Below are 16,689 nucleotides of genomic sequence, written 5' to 3'. Positions count from 1 at the left end.
ACCTGTAGTCCCAGCTATTCAGTAGGCAGAGGTACAACAATCACTTGAGCCCGGGAGGTGGAGGTTGCAGAGAGCTGAGATGATGCCACTACATTCCAGCCTGCAGGGTCCTTTACTGTCTTCTGTCCTGTACTCCACGGATCTGCATTCTACAGCTCTTATCACTGCTTGATAGGGATCTACATGCTGTCAGGCCAGTGACACAGTGCTGTGTGGATTCATATGTTTTGCATATGCATTTACCTGAACTAAATATTCCCGAGGAAGCAAAGGTAACCGTACATGTTCCATCAGTCGGGCCATAAACTCTTGCCTCACATCCTTGTCGTGGTTCACCCACGCTATTACTGCTTCAAATACCTTGCAGAAAATATAGGAGAAGAAAAAATAAGAAATGAGTTGTGTATCAAGGCATCTGGATAAAATATGAGACTACATTTTATATATAACCCTTGCTAAGACATCCAAGTTTAATTCACAGCTCAAATGTTTTCAAAATCCTGACTTGCAATGTACTTACAAAGCCATTCACCCCATTTCTTTTCTGTTCTTTTTTTTTTTATTTACCCAAAATAATAAAGCAAAGTGATATTCTGGAATGAAAATCATGTATTCTTATAAACAATTCATGTTTGGCTTTTTCTTCAGGTTTACAAACAAATGTTAGACCATACACATAAATTGAAGGTTTGTACAACAGATCGACTCAGCTCTGTAAAAGCAGAATATATTAAAATGTAGTATTTGGAAATTTTTTTTTACAAATTAAAAAATAAGGGCATTATTTTTTACAACACATAATTGTGAGAAAGCTAATAAGCTAATATGAAGACACTGTTTGTCTACATAATTTTCGTCTCAACTGATGAATATATCACTTAACAATCTTTAAAGGTTTGCAGGAAATGTTTGACAATATGCAATTGGATAACTGAGACCAAAAATAGGTTATTTGGATCCAGGAATGAAGCAAGAAACTAATTCTCTCATACTTTGTGGATCAGCTTACATTTTGGCAACCTTTTATTGATTTCTGCAAATAAATAACAAGAATGAACAGAATGGAGGTAGTAAAACATTTTGCAAAGTTTGAAAAAAAAAAAAGCAAGAAACTAAAAATAATGCACATTACAATTAACACCCCTCTTTAATTCATTCTGTCAACAAGTATTTATCGAGTGTCTCTACATGCCAGGTGCCAGAGATTAAGTGAACAAGATAGTCGGCCTTCTGGCAATTCTATCTAATATTTCCCAGTTCTGTCTTCTCTCCCCGCTGCTTCTATCATCCCATATCGGAACCTGCTGCTCACTGGTATGACTTCAACATCCTCTCATCATTTTTGGTCCATACTGCCCACCTCACCTCATGTTTGGTCCATACTGCCCACCACCACCATGATAGCTAGTCTCCAAAGATAGCCTCCTAATAAACCAGATCTCCCAGATCCATACCCTTATATAGTAACCTTCCACACTGAATCTAAGCTGGCCCTGTTAACCAGTAGAGTGTGGAGGAAGTGACACTGTGTGATTTCTGAAGGTAGGTCTTAAGCAGCCTCACTACTTCTACTCTGCTCTCTTGAAATGTTCATTTGAAGGAAGCCAAATGTCATGTAAGAAGTCTGGCTACTTGAAACCACCACACCATGAGAAACCCATGCAAGTTATAGAGAAGAATGGAGGGGAGAGGAGGGAGACCTAGAGAGAGACCAATCAACCGGGAGCCCCGGAGCCAGACAAAAGTGAGTGGAGGAGCCACCTTGGACATTACAGACCCATAAGATGCCATGTGCAGAAGAACTGAAGCTCCAGATCTATGGCTCCAGTAGAACCATGCCAGGTGTCTCCAGGCATCTGGGTCACCTTAGCTGAGGTCTCAGACACTGTGGAGCAGAGACAAGCTGTCCCTATTGTTCTGCATGAATTCTGACCATAGAATTGTTAGCATAAAATGGTTATTGTTTATGCTTTTACATTTGACGATGACTTGAGTAGCAGCAGAAAACCAGAACAGCCCTCATGATATTTCTATAATGCAGGTTTTGGCATGGTTTTCTCCTCTGGCTTAAAACCCTTTTAAGGCCTTTTAAGGCCACTACAATACAGTTAATTTTCTTTAACATAGCTGAGAAGATATTTTATTATATCATCTTCCAATTTTATCTTCCACCATGTCTCATATTCTAAACTCCCATCATATTGAACACATTGAATACAATTACTCTTTCATACCTCTTTACATTTGTATATTCTGCTTCTTCTACCTGGAATGCCCTCTGCATTCCCACCCATCCCTATTTCTCTGGCAAACTCAGACTCGTTTTTAAAAGACTTGAAATATACGTCTGAACCAAGTTGAACTACCATCCTCATCCCTATCCCATTCCTGAAAAGTTAAATGCTCCTAAGGCACCCTTTACCGCATTCTGTAATCATTTACTCTACTGGTTGTCCCACTAGTCTATGAATAACAAATTCTATTTTGCTAATCTTCTCTTCTCTAGGAGCCCATGGCAGTGTCTGGTACATGGTAGGCACTCAGTACATTATCTATTAAGTGTGAAAGTAATGTCATCTTCCTCTGTATTTCTAGGATGTTAAGATTATATATGTCACAAATGCTTTCACATTTTTTAATACTGTAAATATTAGAGTAAATGTGTCTTTTACCCCCAGGCGAAATGAATATCCTTGAGAAAGAGAATCAGAATTTACACAACTTGAAATGCAAAGCACACAAAGGAGAAACTCAAGTTTCATTTCCTCTAAGCACAGCTTTTGTGCTCTGATTCCCATGTGCTACAAAACCCACCCAAGGAAAAACAGCCCACTAAAAGGAGCTTCTCTCTCCAACTATATGAAAAGCGCAGGTGGATGACAAAGGTAATCCAAAATGTGGAGAGACAAAAGACTACAACCAGAAGCAGTAGCTGCACAGAGAGGGAGGGAGTGAGGGAGGGAGGCAGGGAGGCAGGGAGGCTGAACGGACTGGCAGGGGTGAGGTATTATGTCACAGGAAACCAATCTAAAGGAAGGTGACAATCAAGAATGTTCAGCCTAGAACTACCAAAACTTCGCCATCCTAGGTAACCTCTTTCAACTCAGAAGACAAGGAAACTAATTTAGTGACAAATATTATGTTCACATCATAATTCCTACAGGCATCGAGTTAAATAGGAAGAAACTAGTTTCCAAAAAAGCATTTGTTTCAGATAGTTTAATGTGTGCAAGCTCTTGCTGTGGAGGTCAAGTACAAAACTGTAGTGGCTAAAAATTTAGGGAACCTCCCACAAAGTGAAGACCGGGAGTAATTTACATAGACAATCAACAAGTCCTGAGTTTCTTTTTTTTCTCCTGGAATCCTTTCCTGAAGTAACTAGCTGAGTTTCTTAATTTCCAGTTGAAACATCACTGGCTGTCACTACACATACAGGATCACAAAGCTACAAAGAAAAGTGAAATTTAAAAAAAAAAAAAAAAAGGGAAACATCACTGCACACTGGGAAAAGAAAAATATCCTTACCTTCTCTTCTGAAGAAATGGTAAGTTTGTCGCTTGAGATTAAGCTGCACACTTGTTCGATGCCAAGATTGAGAAATTCTTCACTAAGTACGACATCTGCAAAATGTTGCTCTGTTTGGGAATTAAAAAGAAAATCCACTAACATCAACATTCCATTATCATAGTTTCAAACTGCTTAAAAAAGGTTTTTCTTAATTTAATCTAACTTAAGAATGAGAAAACCAATTGCACACCTCCAGGCAAGAACTAACAAGACAAACCCAAACAAACTCAGAGACACCTGGGGATGTACCTTCAGTGATTTGTTTATACAACAGCACAGTAGCAGTACAAGTAGGGAAGCTGCCTTAATATACATGCACTTAGTTGAATCACTCTTGTTTTACATGGTGGTATTTTAGGCTTAAAAAAATCTATTCCTTATATGGTATGACACCATCAGCACTTAAATTTGAAAACCTTTTGATTATATAAATCAGATAAAGAACATGATGTCATATTATCATATCCTACATGTCGTATCATGTGAAACATTAGAGGGGGTTGTTCCTTATGGAGTAAGGAAAAAAGCCCTGCTTCATTTGGAAACTAAAGAAATCTCAAATGCTAGTCAATCTGAATATATGACCAACATTTTTTTAAAAAGAGAGAATTGGGCCGGGCGCGGTGGCTCACGCCTGTATTCCCTGCACTTTGGGAGGCAGAGGCGGGTGGATCACGAGGTCAGGAGATTGAGACCATCCTGGCTAACACGGTGAAACCCCATCTCTACTAAAAATACAAAAAAAAAAAAAAAAAATTAGCCAGGCATGGTGGTGAACATCTGTAGTCCCAGTTACTCAGGAGGCTGAGGCAGGAGAATGGCATGAACCTGGGAGGCAAAGCTTGCAGTGAGCTGAGATCGCACCACTGCACTCCAGCCTGGGTGACAGGGCGAGACTCTGTCACAAAAAAAAAAAAAAAAGAGAGAGAGATATAATTGGTTTATGATATAGATAGCTCTGAATTCTAAATAGTTTATTTTGGGATCAAATTCCAGGATTTTATGCCTCAACCCATTTCCAGAAACTTGTAAAATTAGTAATTCTTAAATACTTAAAAAATTTTTTTCCCTTGATTTCACAAATATGGCCACTCTTCCCAAGGGAAAAAAAGATCGCTTCTCGGCCTTTTGGCTAAGATCAAGTGTAGTATCTGTTCTTATCAGTTTAATATCCGATACGTCCTCCATCCAAGGGGGGAAAAGACTATCAGTGCAATGATTGAAAAACTTACAAAGAACGAATCTTTTATAAAAGAACCTTTCTTGCAAATCCACCTCACAAGGGAATGTGGTGGTTTGGGCTGCGGAGTCAGACATACCAGGGTTGAATCCCAGCTCTGCCACGTGCTAGCTTGTACAACCTTGGGCAGTTATGTAATTTCCCTAAGCCTTGGTTTCCTCATGTGTAAAATGAGGATAATAAAAATAATAATAAGATTGCTGTGAGGATTAAATAAGCTAGTGGTTTATAAAGTACCTAGAACTGTGTCTGTAGAGAGTAAGGATTCAATCATTTAGCTCTTGTTAATATTCTAAATTCTAAAGTAAAATTTTGCTAGAAAATCTAGGTTAATTTCTAGGTCGTCACAATGAACCATATTTATTTCACCTTATAAAACCCTTATAAATAGGGTTTATAAAACTGTTTTATAAGATGAAGTAAAAGATTCATTTCAAATATGTATTTCAACATACCATAAAAAGGAACAGTTGGCTTCCTCTTCAATGACATTTGAAAAATAAAATCTGCATTTTCATAAATCTCATGAAAAACTATTCAATTTACAAAAGGTTGGCAGGGCATGGTGGCTCACACCTGTAATCTCAGCACTCTGGGAGGCCAAGGTGGGCGGATCACCTGAGGTCAGGAGTCCGAGACCAGCCTGGACAACATGGCGAAACCCCGTCTCTATGAAAAATACAAAAAGTAGCCAGGCATGGTGGCACACACCTGTACTCCCAGCTACTTGAGAGGCTGAGGAGGGAGGATTGCTTGAACCTGGAAGGAGGAGGTGGCAGTAAGCCGAGATCATGCCACTGTACCCAAGCCTGGGTAACAGAGTAAGATTCTGTCTCAAAAAAAATAAAAAAAGTTCACCCCAAGATAACTATACAAATAATAAGCAGCTCTAAAATGTTTGTATTTACAAAATTTTTTGAAACTCAAAAATTTTTTGACACACAATTGTTTGAAACTCAGACTTGACCAAGCAAGGTATTACACTGAAATAAATATGAAATTGAAGATGAAAATGACAAATACAGTTGGATCTCCATATCCACAAGTTCTACATCTGCAGATTCAACCAATCTGTGGTTCAACCAACCTCAAATCAAAAATATTGGAAAAAATATATAATAAAAAACAACTACAGCACATACACTATACTCCTAGGTATTATAAATAATCTAGAGATTACTTAAAGTATATGGGACGCCAAGCACAGTGGCTCACCCTGTAATCCCAGCATGTTGAGAGGCTGAGGCATGAGGATTGCCTAAGCAGAGGAGTTTGAGGCTGCAGTGAGCTAGGATCACACCGCTGCTCTCCAGCCTGGGCAACTCTTTAAAAAAAAATTAATTAAAAATAAAGTATACAGGCGGATGTGCGTAGGTTGTATGCAAATACTACCCCATTTTATATAAGGGACTGGAGAACCCACGGATTTTGGTACCTGTTGGGGGTCCTAGAACCAATACCCCATGGATGTAGATACCAAGAGATGACTGTAGATCGATGCAACAGAATAGAGAGCCAGAAATAGACCCCACAAAAACACAGGGAACTGATCTGTGACAAAGAAGCAAAGCCAATTCAATAAAGAAGAGTCTTTTCAACAAATGATGTTGCAACAACTGAACATCCATATGCAAAACAGTAAATCTAGACAGACTCCACCTCTCACAAAAATTAACTCAAAATGGATCAGCAACTTAAATGTAAAACACAAAACTTAGCTTCTAGAAGATAACATAGGAGAAAATTTAACTAACCTTGGGTATGGCAATGACTTTTTAGATACAACATCAAAAGTATTATCCATGAAAAAAAATGGTTAAGTTGTACTTCATTAAAATTAACAACTTCTGCTCTGCTCTGCAAAGGATGCTCTTAAGAAATTAAAAGACAAGCCACAGACTGGGGGAAAATCTTTGCAAAACACATATCTGATAAAGGACTGTTACCTAAAATATAAAAAGAGCACTTAAAGGTCAACTATAAGAAAGTAAACAACTCAACTAAACAATGGGCAAAAAGATCTAAATGGACACTTCACCAAAGAAGACATATACAGATGGCAAATAAGCACATGGAAAGATGCTCAATATTACATGTCATTAGAGAACTGCATACTAAAACACCAATGAGATACCATTTACATATCTATTAGAATAGCTAAAATCCAAAACACTGACAACAACAATTATGACAAGGATGTGGAATGACAGGAACTTTCATTCACTGCTGGTAGGAAATCAGTTTGGCAGTTTCTTCCACAATCAAACAAACTGCACCCCCTGGGTTCAAGCGATTCTCCTGACTCAGCCTTCTGAGTAGCTGGGATTACAGGCGCCTGCCACCTCTTCTAGCTAATTTTTGTATTTTTAGTAGAGACGGGGTTTCACCATGTTGGCTATGCTGGTCTCGAACTCCTGACTCAGGTGAACCTCCAGGCTCAGCCTCCCAAAGTGCTGGGATTACAGGCATGAGTCATCACACCCAGCTGGATTACAGATTTTAAAAAGCGATCATGATTAATTGCAAAAGTACCTTCTATATCTAAAATATAATCCCGCTAATTCCTGACTTTATCAGAAGTTTATATAAAAAAAAATTATACACTAAGAAAGTTTTCTTTATACACTAAGAAAAAAGGGAAAACTTTTTCAATAGTTGAGTTTGTTTTTTAAAGACTGAACATATTTAAACAAACAAAAAACAAGGTTCTTTATATTAAAAGTTCCAAAGTAGGCTAGGCATAGTGGCTCACGCCTGTAATCCCAGAATCTTGGGAGGCTGAGGAGGGTGGGTCACTTGAGTCCAGGGGTTCAAGACCAGCCTGGCCAACACAGTAAAACACCATCTCTACAAAAAATCAGCTGGGCATGGTGGTGCATGTCTGTAGTCCCAACTACTTGGCAGACTAAGGTAGGAAGATCACCTGTGCCCAGGAGGTCAAGGCTGCAGTGAGCCATGATCGTGCCACTATACTCCTGCCTGAGTGACAGAGTGAGACCCTGTCTCAAAAAAAACAAATAAAAAAAGAGCTCTAAAATATTGAGAAATAAATTCATTTTAATGAAAAGCTGGCAAACAGCATATAAATTTAGAAACATTTATGAATACCAACTTGGAAATTCAAACAGAAAACACAGCAGCCACTGAACAAAAGAGAAGCTAACATAAATCTCTTTCTATCCATTATATAAATATTTTCACCTTCAAATGTATGTCTACAGTGATTTTGGGTTAAGCTTCTTCTGTATATTTTAAATCTGAATCGAAGCAAGAGATTGCTGGTCTCCTTATGCTTTTCATGAGGGGAAAGAACTCTCCAGTGGTAACAAACATAACTGAGAGAACTTTTCCATACTGTGACTACGTTATCTTAGTCTCTGCTTCACAGATCAGAAAAAAATGGACTTGCTAAAAAGCCAACTTGGTGGTGATTTTTTAAAAGTCAGCAATTACATAAATGTAGAAGGGCATTAGTAAACTCTATCCAAAACCAAGTCTGAGATCTAAATTCATTGTGTATTCTTTCCTAGTGTATCAAAGAAAGTTAAGAGGGCAAGGAAAATAGTTAACTATTACAACTTTATTGACAAAACCATAACACAGCTGTCACTCAAACAAACACCACCCCTTCACCACTTATCAAAAAAAAAAAAAAAAAAAAATTAGCCTAAGGGAAAAGTGAAGAAGAAATGTTCAAATTAAAAGTAACTTTCATTGTGTACATATACATGTTTTTAAATACTTCCAATTCTCAAATACTTTTATTTTCTATTGGAACAATCCCTCCTCCTTAGAAAAATTTTTAAGTATTGATATCTAATGTTTACATTCTTATACTGAGCTTTCTTTGGAAAGGATGTGGTTAACATATATAGAGCATTACTAAAATATAGAGGGCACTATTTGGCAACATCTGGAGTAAATTAGTTTACTTTAGGGCCTGCCTTTCTTCTACTTATATTAACTGTATATTTCTTCAACTGTTCTACAGTATTAACTGATAGGCAATTTAATGAGATTGTTGCTTGTAACACACTTCCTAAGGACCCAACACTTCACACAGTCAGGAAGCACTAGATGACTGGCAAAGTCACTTTAAGGCATGCATGGAAAATTCTATAGGAAGAAAGGCAAGAAGGCTAGTGCAGCTCACCTGTTATTTTATATGTTCTTGATGCAAATCACTATTAGTCTCTCTGGTGCTTAGTTCAGGACATTAAATGCTCTTATATTACCACTAGTACTAATAAAAATGATATAACATGAACATTCCTTCCCTGGCCTCAAGCCACAAAACTACAAAGATCAAAGTTAAAAAAAAAAAAAAAGCAACAACCCTATTATGAAACAGTATGCTATTTCATACTGCTGGTGGGAGTATAAATCAGCACAATCTTTACAGAGAGCAATTTTGAAATCTCATCCTACAAATATACTTGACCACTCATGAAATGACACACTCTGAGTTATTCATTGTAGCACTGCTTTTAACAACTACAAAAGAGAGTTCATCAGTAGACACTAGTTTAAAATATAGTATATCCATACAATGGAATATTCTGCATCTGTAAAAATGAACAAGGAAGCTCATAATATGAAAAAAGCTTTAGGAAATACTGTCAGCTTAGAAAGGAAGCAGGACAGATGTGAGAACGCATTTTTTCAGTGGCTAGATTGTTTGTTCTACGAACCATGTAAATGGATTACTTATCCTCTCCATGCAAGAAAACAAAAGAAAACTGAGAAACTAATAATAGTGATTATCTTTAGCGGGGAGAGAAATGAGGAACAAGGGTAAAAGGATGACTCTTTCAATGTATACCTTTCAAATATTTTTAAATCCTCATGTATATGGTAAAATGATCTTTGACAAGAGTGCCAAGACCACTCAATGGGAAAAGAACAATCTCTTCAACAAATTGTGCTGGGAAAACCAGACATCCACATGGCAAAGAATGAAGGTGGATCATATACTCCATACACAAAAATTAATTCAAAATGGACTAAGGATCTAAATTAAGACTCAAAACTATAAAATTCCTAGAAGTAAACACAGTGGGGAAAGTTTCGTGACACTGCATTTGTCAATGATTTCTTGGAAATGACACCAAAAGCTCGGGCAACGAAGACGAATGGGACTACATCAAAGTTAAAAGTTCAGTGCATCAAAGGACACAATAAAGTAAAAAGGCAACCTGTAGAAGAGAAGAAAATATTTGCAAGTCATGTATCTGACAAAGAGTTAATATCCAGAATATAAAAATATCTCCTACAACTCAACAACAACAAAAATCAAATAACCCAATTTAAAAATGAGCAAAGGACTGGAATAAACATTTCTCCAAAGACGATATACAAATTGTCAATAAGCGTATGAATAGATGACAGATGTTCAACATCACTAATCATCAGAGAAAATACAACTCAAAACCACAATGAGCTATTACCCCATACCCATTAGGGTGGCTACTACAAAACAAACAAACAAACCAGAAAATAACAATTGTTGGCAAAGATGTGAAGATACTAGAAACCTTGTGCACTGTTGGTAAGATTATAAAATAATGCAACTATTATAAAAAAAAAAGCATGGAGGTTACTCAAAAAATTAAAAGTAGAACTACCGTATGATCCAACAATCCCACTTTGGTGTATATATCCAAAAGAATGGAAAGCAGGGTCTTGAAGACATATTTGTACACCCATGTTCACAGAAGCATGACTCACAATAGCAAGAGGCAGAAGCAGGTATCCACTGATTAATGAATGGATAAATGAAATTGGTATATACATACACTATATATAATACAATTCCTTAAAAAGGAAGGAAATCCTGTCACAATGCAACATGGATGAAGCTTGAGAACATTATGCTAAGTGTAGTGAGCCAGTCACAAAAATAAAAAAATACTGTATGATTCCACTAATATGAGGTATCTAAAGGAGTCAAATTTATAGAAACAGGAAGTATAATAATACTTGCCAGGGACTAGTGGAAAGTGGAAAAGACGAGTTGTTTAAAAGGTACAGAGTTTCAGTTTTGCAAAATGAAGACGTTCTAGAGATCTGTTTCACAATAAAGCAAATACTTACACATAACACTACTGAGTGGAACACTTATAATGGTTAAGGTGGTAAATTTCATGTTATATGTTCTTTACCACAAATATTTTTAAAAGTTTATAACCATTTGAAAACACTGGTGATGCAAATTAAAAAACAAAAATAAAAACAAAACAAGCAACCAGATCCAACTACTTTCCTTCCCCAGTGAGAAAGGAAGTGTTGCTATAGACAGTCAATGCATGTCACTGTCTTGACTTCAGTGGACAAATACCTGCTCTGCTAAAAAAGATCACTGGGTTAACTTCCCTATGTTTGGCTGCTGTCCTACCTTGTCGGCCTCCACACCAGACTTCTCAAGAGCAGATCTCAATTCTGAAGCCTCTGCATGCTGATGCACACTCACATCTTTATGTTATGGCATAGCCTCTGGCTCAATTTTACCTTGAAATAGTTCTTTGGAAGTCTTTTTCTTGGCATTAGTCCTTCTCAACCTCTCTGCTGATTTTAAGCTTAATGGCCTTCTCTACTGGTTAGGATTCTATATATTTTTCTACCTTTCTGACCACTGAATCTGCCTCCTTTACCTCCCTAAAACTATGTATTACTATGGTCCTGCCTGCCTTCAGCCTCCTTTTGATTCTCCACTTGTTCTGTCTTAACTATCTAATGTATATTACTGTCCACAGTTATCTTTATTACCCTAATATTGTTGCTCCCAGATCCAACCTCTCCCCCAAACCCCAATGTTTGAATTTCTAGCTGTCTGTTAGTCTCCCTATGAATATGATCTAATCATCATGGCTCTTTTAAACAAGACAGAGCCACCCACACACCATGAAACCAGTACCACATACAAGCAGTCCTCTAAAACCCTCACATTAATTACTACCTTGGGCCACTTACCTTGGCCTGTTTTGAGCTCTGTGGTCTGACTTTTCATCATTGTGCATTTTTCCACTGATGCTATGCTTCACTCTTTGGCCTGATACTTTGATAAAGATTCTCCATGTCTGTTGATATTCCTCTCAACATAAATCAAGTTCTTCCTCTGGCCAAGCTGTCTTTGGCTACTGTTAAACAGCTTGCCCAATCTGAGAACCTTTAAATTGATACTGCACTTCACTGCTGGCTCTCCCTCAAGCAAACAAGATGAGGACATACCTACGTTTCAAACCGTTTCAGTGACCTCCTCCAGACACCTGCTGGACCTCCCGTGTTCCCTTTGTGTCCTGATGGCTTCACTCTGATCCAAGGATGAATGAAGTCTTAGTCACAGTCATTTTTGCCTCCCTCCCTCTCTTTTATTATGTGATAAAAACATAAAATTTACCACCGTAACCATTTTTAAGTGTAAAGTTTAACAGTGTTAAGTATATTCACACTGGGCCAGGCACAGCGGCTTATGCCTGTAATCCCAGCACTTTGGGAGGCCGAGGCAGGTGGAACACCTGAGGTCAAGAGTTCGATACCAGCCTGGCCAACGTGATGAAACCCTGTCTACTAAAAATACAAAAATTAGCCAGGAATGGTGGCAGGAATCTGTAATTCCAGCTACTTGGGAGGCTGAGGCAGGAGAATTGCTTGAACCCAAGAGGCGGAGGTTGCAGTGAGCCGAGATTGCACCACTGCACTCTAGCCTAGGGAACAAGAACGAAACTCCATCTCAAAAAAAGTAGTATATTCACACTGTTATGAAAAAGATCTAACATTTTCATCAAGCAAATATGAAATTCCCTAAGTAACTACCCTTTCCCTCTTCATCCCACTCTTTTTTAACCCCTAATGTGAATTGTTTCATAAACCCTGTTAATTCTTTCTCAGTAATGCCATAAAAATCATAAGATATAATGGTATAAGGGATCTGAAAGGTCACCTGACACAGCTTCTATAATACGTATGCGTAACCTCAAAAATTTTCACAATAAATGGTTATCTGGCTGTAGTTTACACACATCAACAGATGGCAAGACAGTCATATCATCCTTGAACACCGATAAGATTTGGCTCTGTGTCCCCATCCAAATCTCATCTTGTAACTCCCATAATTCCCATGTGTTGTGGGAGGGACCTGGTGGGAGATGATTGAATTATGGGGGCAGGTCTTTCTTGTGCTGTTCTCATGATAGTGAATGGGTCTCACGAGAGCTGATGGTTTTAAAAATGGGAGTTCCCTTGCACAAGCTCTGTTTGCCTGCTGCCATCCATGTAAGATGTGACTTGCTTCTCCTTACATTCCACCATGATTGTGAGGCCTCCCCAGCCAGGTGGAACTGTTAAGTCCAATAAACCTCTTTCTTCTGTAAATTGCCCAGTCTCAGATATGTCTTTATCAGCAGTGTGAAAATGAACTAGTACAGTAAATTGGTACCAGTAAAGTGGAGTGCTACAGAAAAGATACCCGGAAATGTGGAAGCGACTTTGGAACTGGGTAACAGGCAGAGGTTGGAACAGTTTGGAGAGCTCAGAAGATGACAGAAAAATGTGAGAAAGTTTAGAAGTCCCTAGAGATTTGTTGAATGGCTTTGACAAAAATGCTGATAATGATATGGACAGTGAAATCCACGCTGAGGTGGTGTCATATGGAGATGAGAAACTTGTTGGGAAATGGAGCAAAGGTGACTCTTGTTATGTTTTAGCGAAGAGACTGGCGGCATTTTGTCCCTGCCCTAGAGAACTGTGGAACTTTGAACTTGAGAGAGATGATTTAGGGTATCTAGTGGAAGAAATTTCTAAGGAGCAAAGCATTCAAGAGGTGACTTGGGTGCTGTTAAAGGCATTCAGTTTTAAAAGGGAAACAGAGCACAAAAGTTAGGAAAATTTGCAGCCTGACAATACAACAGAAAAGAAAATCCCATTTTCTCAGGCAAAATTCAAGACAGCTGCAGAAATTTGCATAAGTTACAAGGAGCTGACTGTTAATCACCAAGACAATTGGGAAAATGTCTCCAGGGCATGTCAGAGACCTTTGCAGCAGCCCCTTCCATCACAGGCCCAGAGGCCTAGGAGGAAAAAGTGGTTTCATAGACTGGGCCCAGGGTCCCTGTGCTGTGTGCAGCCTAAGGACTTGGTGCCCTGCGTCCCAGCCACTCCAGTAGTGGCTGAAAGGGGCCAACATAGAGCTCAGGCCATGGCCTCCAAGGGTGCAAGCCTCAAGCCTTGGCAGCTTCCACGTGCTGTTGAGCCTGTGAGTACACAGAAGTCAAGAACTGAGGTTTGGTAATCTCCACCTTGATTTCAGATGTATGAAAATGCCTGTATGCCCAGGCAGAAGTTTGCTGCAGGGGCGGGGTCCTCATGGGGAACCTCTGCTAGGGCAGTGCAGAAGGGAAATGTGGGGTCAGAGCCCCCACACAGAATCCCTACTGGGGTACTGCCTAGTGGAGCTGTGAGAAGAGGGCCACCATCCTCCAGAACCCAGAATGGTAGATTCACTTATAGCCTGCACCATGTGCCTGGAAAAGCCACAGACACTCAACACCAGCCCCTGAAGGCAGCCAGGAGGTAGGAGCTTCCCAAGACTGTGAGAACCTACATCTTGCATCAGTGTCACCTGGATGTAAGACATGGAGTCAAAGGAGATCATTCTGGAGCTTTAAGATTTGACTGCCCTACTGGATTTCAGACTTGCATGGGGCCTGTAGCCCCTTTGTTTTGGCCAATTTCTCCCATTTGGAATGGCTGTATTTACCCAATGCTTGTATCCCCATTGTATCTAAGAAGTAACTAACTTGCCTTTGATTTTACAGGCTCATAGGTGAAAGGGACTTGACTTGTCTGGGATGAGACTTTGGACTGTGGACCTCTGAGTTAATGCTGAAATGAGTTAAGACTTTGGGGGACTGTTGGGAAGGCATAATTGGTTTTGAAATGCGAGGATATGAGATTTGGGAGGGGCCAGAGGTGGAATGATATAGTTTGGTTCTGTGTCTCCACTGAGATTTGGGAGGGGCCAGAGGTGGAATGATATAGTTTGGTTCTGTGTCTCCACCAAATCTCATCTTGCAGCTCCCACAATTCCCATGTGTTGTGGGAGCGACCCAGTGGAAGACGACTGAATTATGGGGATGGGTCTTTCCCATGCTGTTCTCATGATAGTGAATGGGTATCATGAGATCTGATGGTTTTAAAAATGGGAGCTTCCTTGTACAAGCTCTCTTTGCCTGCTGCCATCCACATAAGATATGACTTGCTCCTCCTTGCCTTTCACCATGATTGTGAGGTCTCCCCAGCCATGTGGAACTGTGAAGTCCAATAAACCTCTTTCTTTTGTAAATTGCCCAGTCTCGGATATGTCTTTATCAACAGCATGGAAACGGACTAATACAAACACTTACTATTAGAAGTTCTTCTGTACATTGCTCTAAAATCTTTTTGACTCTTATTTTGTAACACTGATAATTCTGCCACCACAATAAACAGAACAAGATTAATTAATCTGTCTCTTATGAAATTCCTCAAAATCTTACAGAGAACATTATATTTTCCCAGATTATCCTTCAATGGTCTGTACAGTCCTATGTCCTTCAACCACTGCTTGCACAACATGATTTGGAGTCTTCATCATCACCCTGACTATAAATTCAGGGCTCTAGTGCATCAGTCTCTCTCAAAACACTGAACCGAAAAACAAACTCAATTTCATAGCTATGGTCTGATCTGGACAGAACAGAACAGGATAATCACCTTACGCCTTTCTCGACACGATTACATAATTGGTTCCCATTGAATATACCATTAACCATAAGCCTAACATCTTTGCATTAGTTTGGTTAATATAAGCCTAACACAACACAGCCAAAGTGAAAAATTCTTCCGTTTCAGTGAATGAATTCTTTTTCATCCTACTGTATCTCAGTAAGGTACAGTAAAAATCAACAGCTACTGCACACTTGCTGCAAATATGTACACACTAAAATGTACCTACAAAGAATTTACCTAAAATGTAATGCTAAAAGGCAGGTCATCTCAGAGTTTAATCTGTTTCCTCTACTTATACTCAGAGTTAGTTCCCACATCTATGATCTTGCTTCATTCACCTCCTATGTTCATTACCCTAGTTCTAACCCTACTACCAAGCTCAATTATTGCTTTCAAACCTTTCACCCACATACTGACTGGTCATTTTGTTTATGGATCATAGCTTGTGACATTAGTAATTTACCTTCAGTAGTTCACCACTGGCCACTGAATAAAGCCCAACATAGTTATACCGACATTTAATCATCAATTTCTTCTCTCTAAACAAATACCATAACTGCAGTAGGGCACAATTCCAGGTAGTAAAGACTATGCCATCAATATGCTATATACGTTAAACACATAAACTACACACACATAATATATAATATACATATGCATCCTTCCATATATGTATATGGAATATACATTCCATTCCTTCCATAATGAACATATATGCTCATTACTCTCTAAAGCAATTGAACTTTTCTGTTTCCCTCCAGGAAATAAAATAAGCTAATCATGAAATGAAAGACAGTCCCTAGAATTTGCCATACCAGGTCAAGAGAGAGCATCAGGGTTGGGCACAGTGGCTCACGCCTGTAATCCTAGCACTTTGGGAGGCTGAGGCGGGTGGATCACGAGGTCAGGAGATCGAGACCATCCTGGCTAACACAGTGAACCCCTATCTCTACTAAAAATACAAAAAATTAGCCAGGTGTGGTGGCAGGCACCTGTAGTCCCAGCTACTCAGGAGGCTGAGACAGGAGAATGGCGTGAACCCGGGAGGCAGCGCTCGCAGTGAGCCAAGATCACACCACTGCACTCCAGCCTGGGTGACAGAGCGAGACTCCATCTCA

At 39.1% G+C, this 16,689-nt stretch overlaps 1 protein-coding gene and 1 non-coding gene across 5 annotated transcripts in view; one reads left to right on the top strand and one right to left on the bottom strand.

Moving 5' to 3' along the window:
* The window catches only part of KLHL2 (kelch like family member 2), a 114,923-nt gene that overhangs the window by 25,137 nt on the left and 73,097 nt on the right, over nucleotides 1–16,689 (bottom strand). For all 4 annotated transcript variants that reach the window (XR_008524855.2, XM_002815268.4, XM_054554673.1 and 1 more), the window contains 2 exons: nucleotides 3,526–3,635; nucleotides 244–360 (listed from right to left, as the gene is read on the bottom strand). Coding sequence is in view for 3 of the 4 variants with exons in the window: in XM_002815268.4 (XP_002815314.3) it covers nucleotides 244–360; nucleotides 3,526–3,635 (227 nt within the window). In the remaining variant the exon portion in view is untranslated. The remainder of the gene's footprint in view (nucleotides 1–243; nucleotides 361–3,525; nucleotides 3,636–16,689) is intronic.
* On the top strand, nucleotides 4,680–4,865 carry LOC112133321 (U2 spliceosomal RNA). Its single transcript, XR_008525006.1, has one exon. It is a non-coding gene; the product is annotated as a U2 spliceosomal RNA (small nuclear RNA).

Source organism: Pongo abelii, chromosome 3 (assembly GCF_028885655.2).
Source record: "Pongo abelii isolate AG06213 chromosome 3, NHGRI_mPonAbe1-v2.0_pri, whole genome shotgun sequence".
Classification (NCBI taxonomy): Eukaryota; Metazoa; Chordata; class Mammalia; order Primates; family Hominidae; genus Pongo; species Pongo abelii.
Note: the sequence above shows the minus strand (reverse complement) of the source record. Positions and strands in the feature narration are given on the sequence as shown.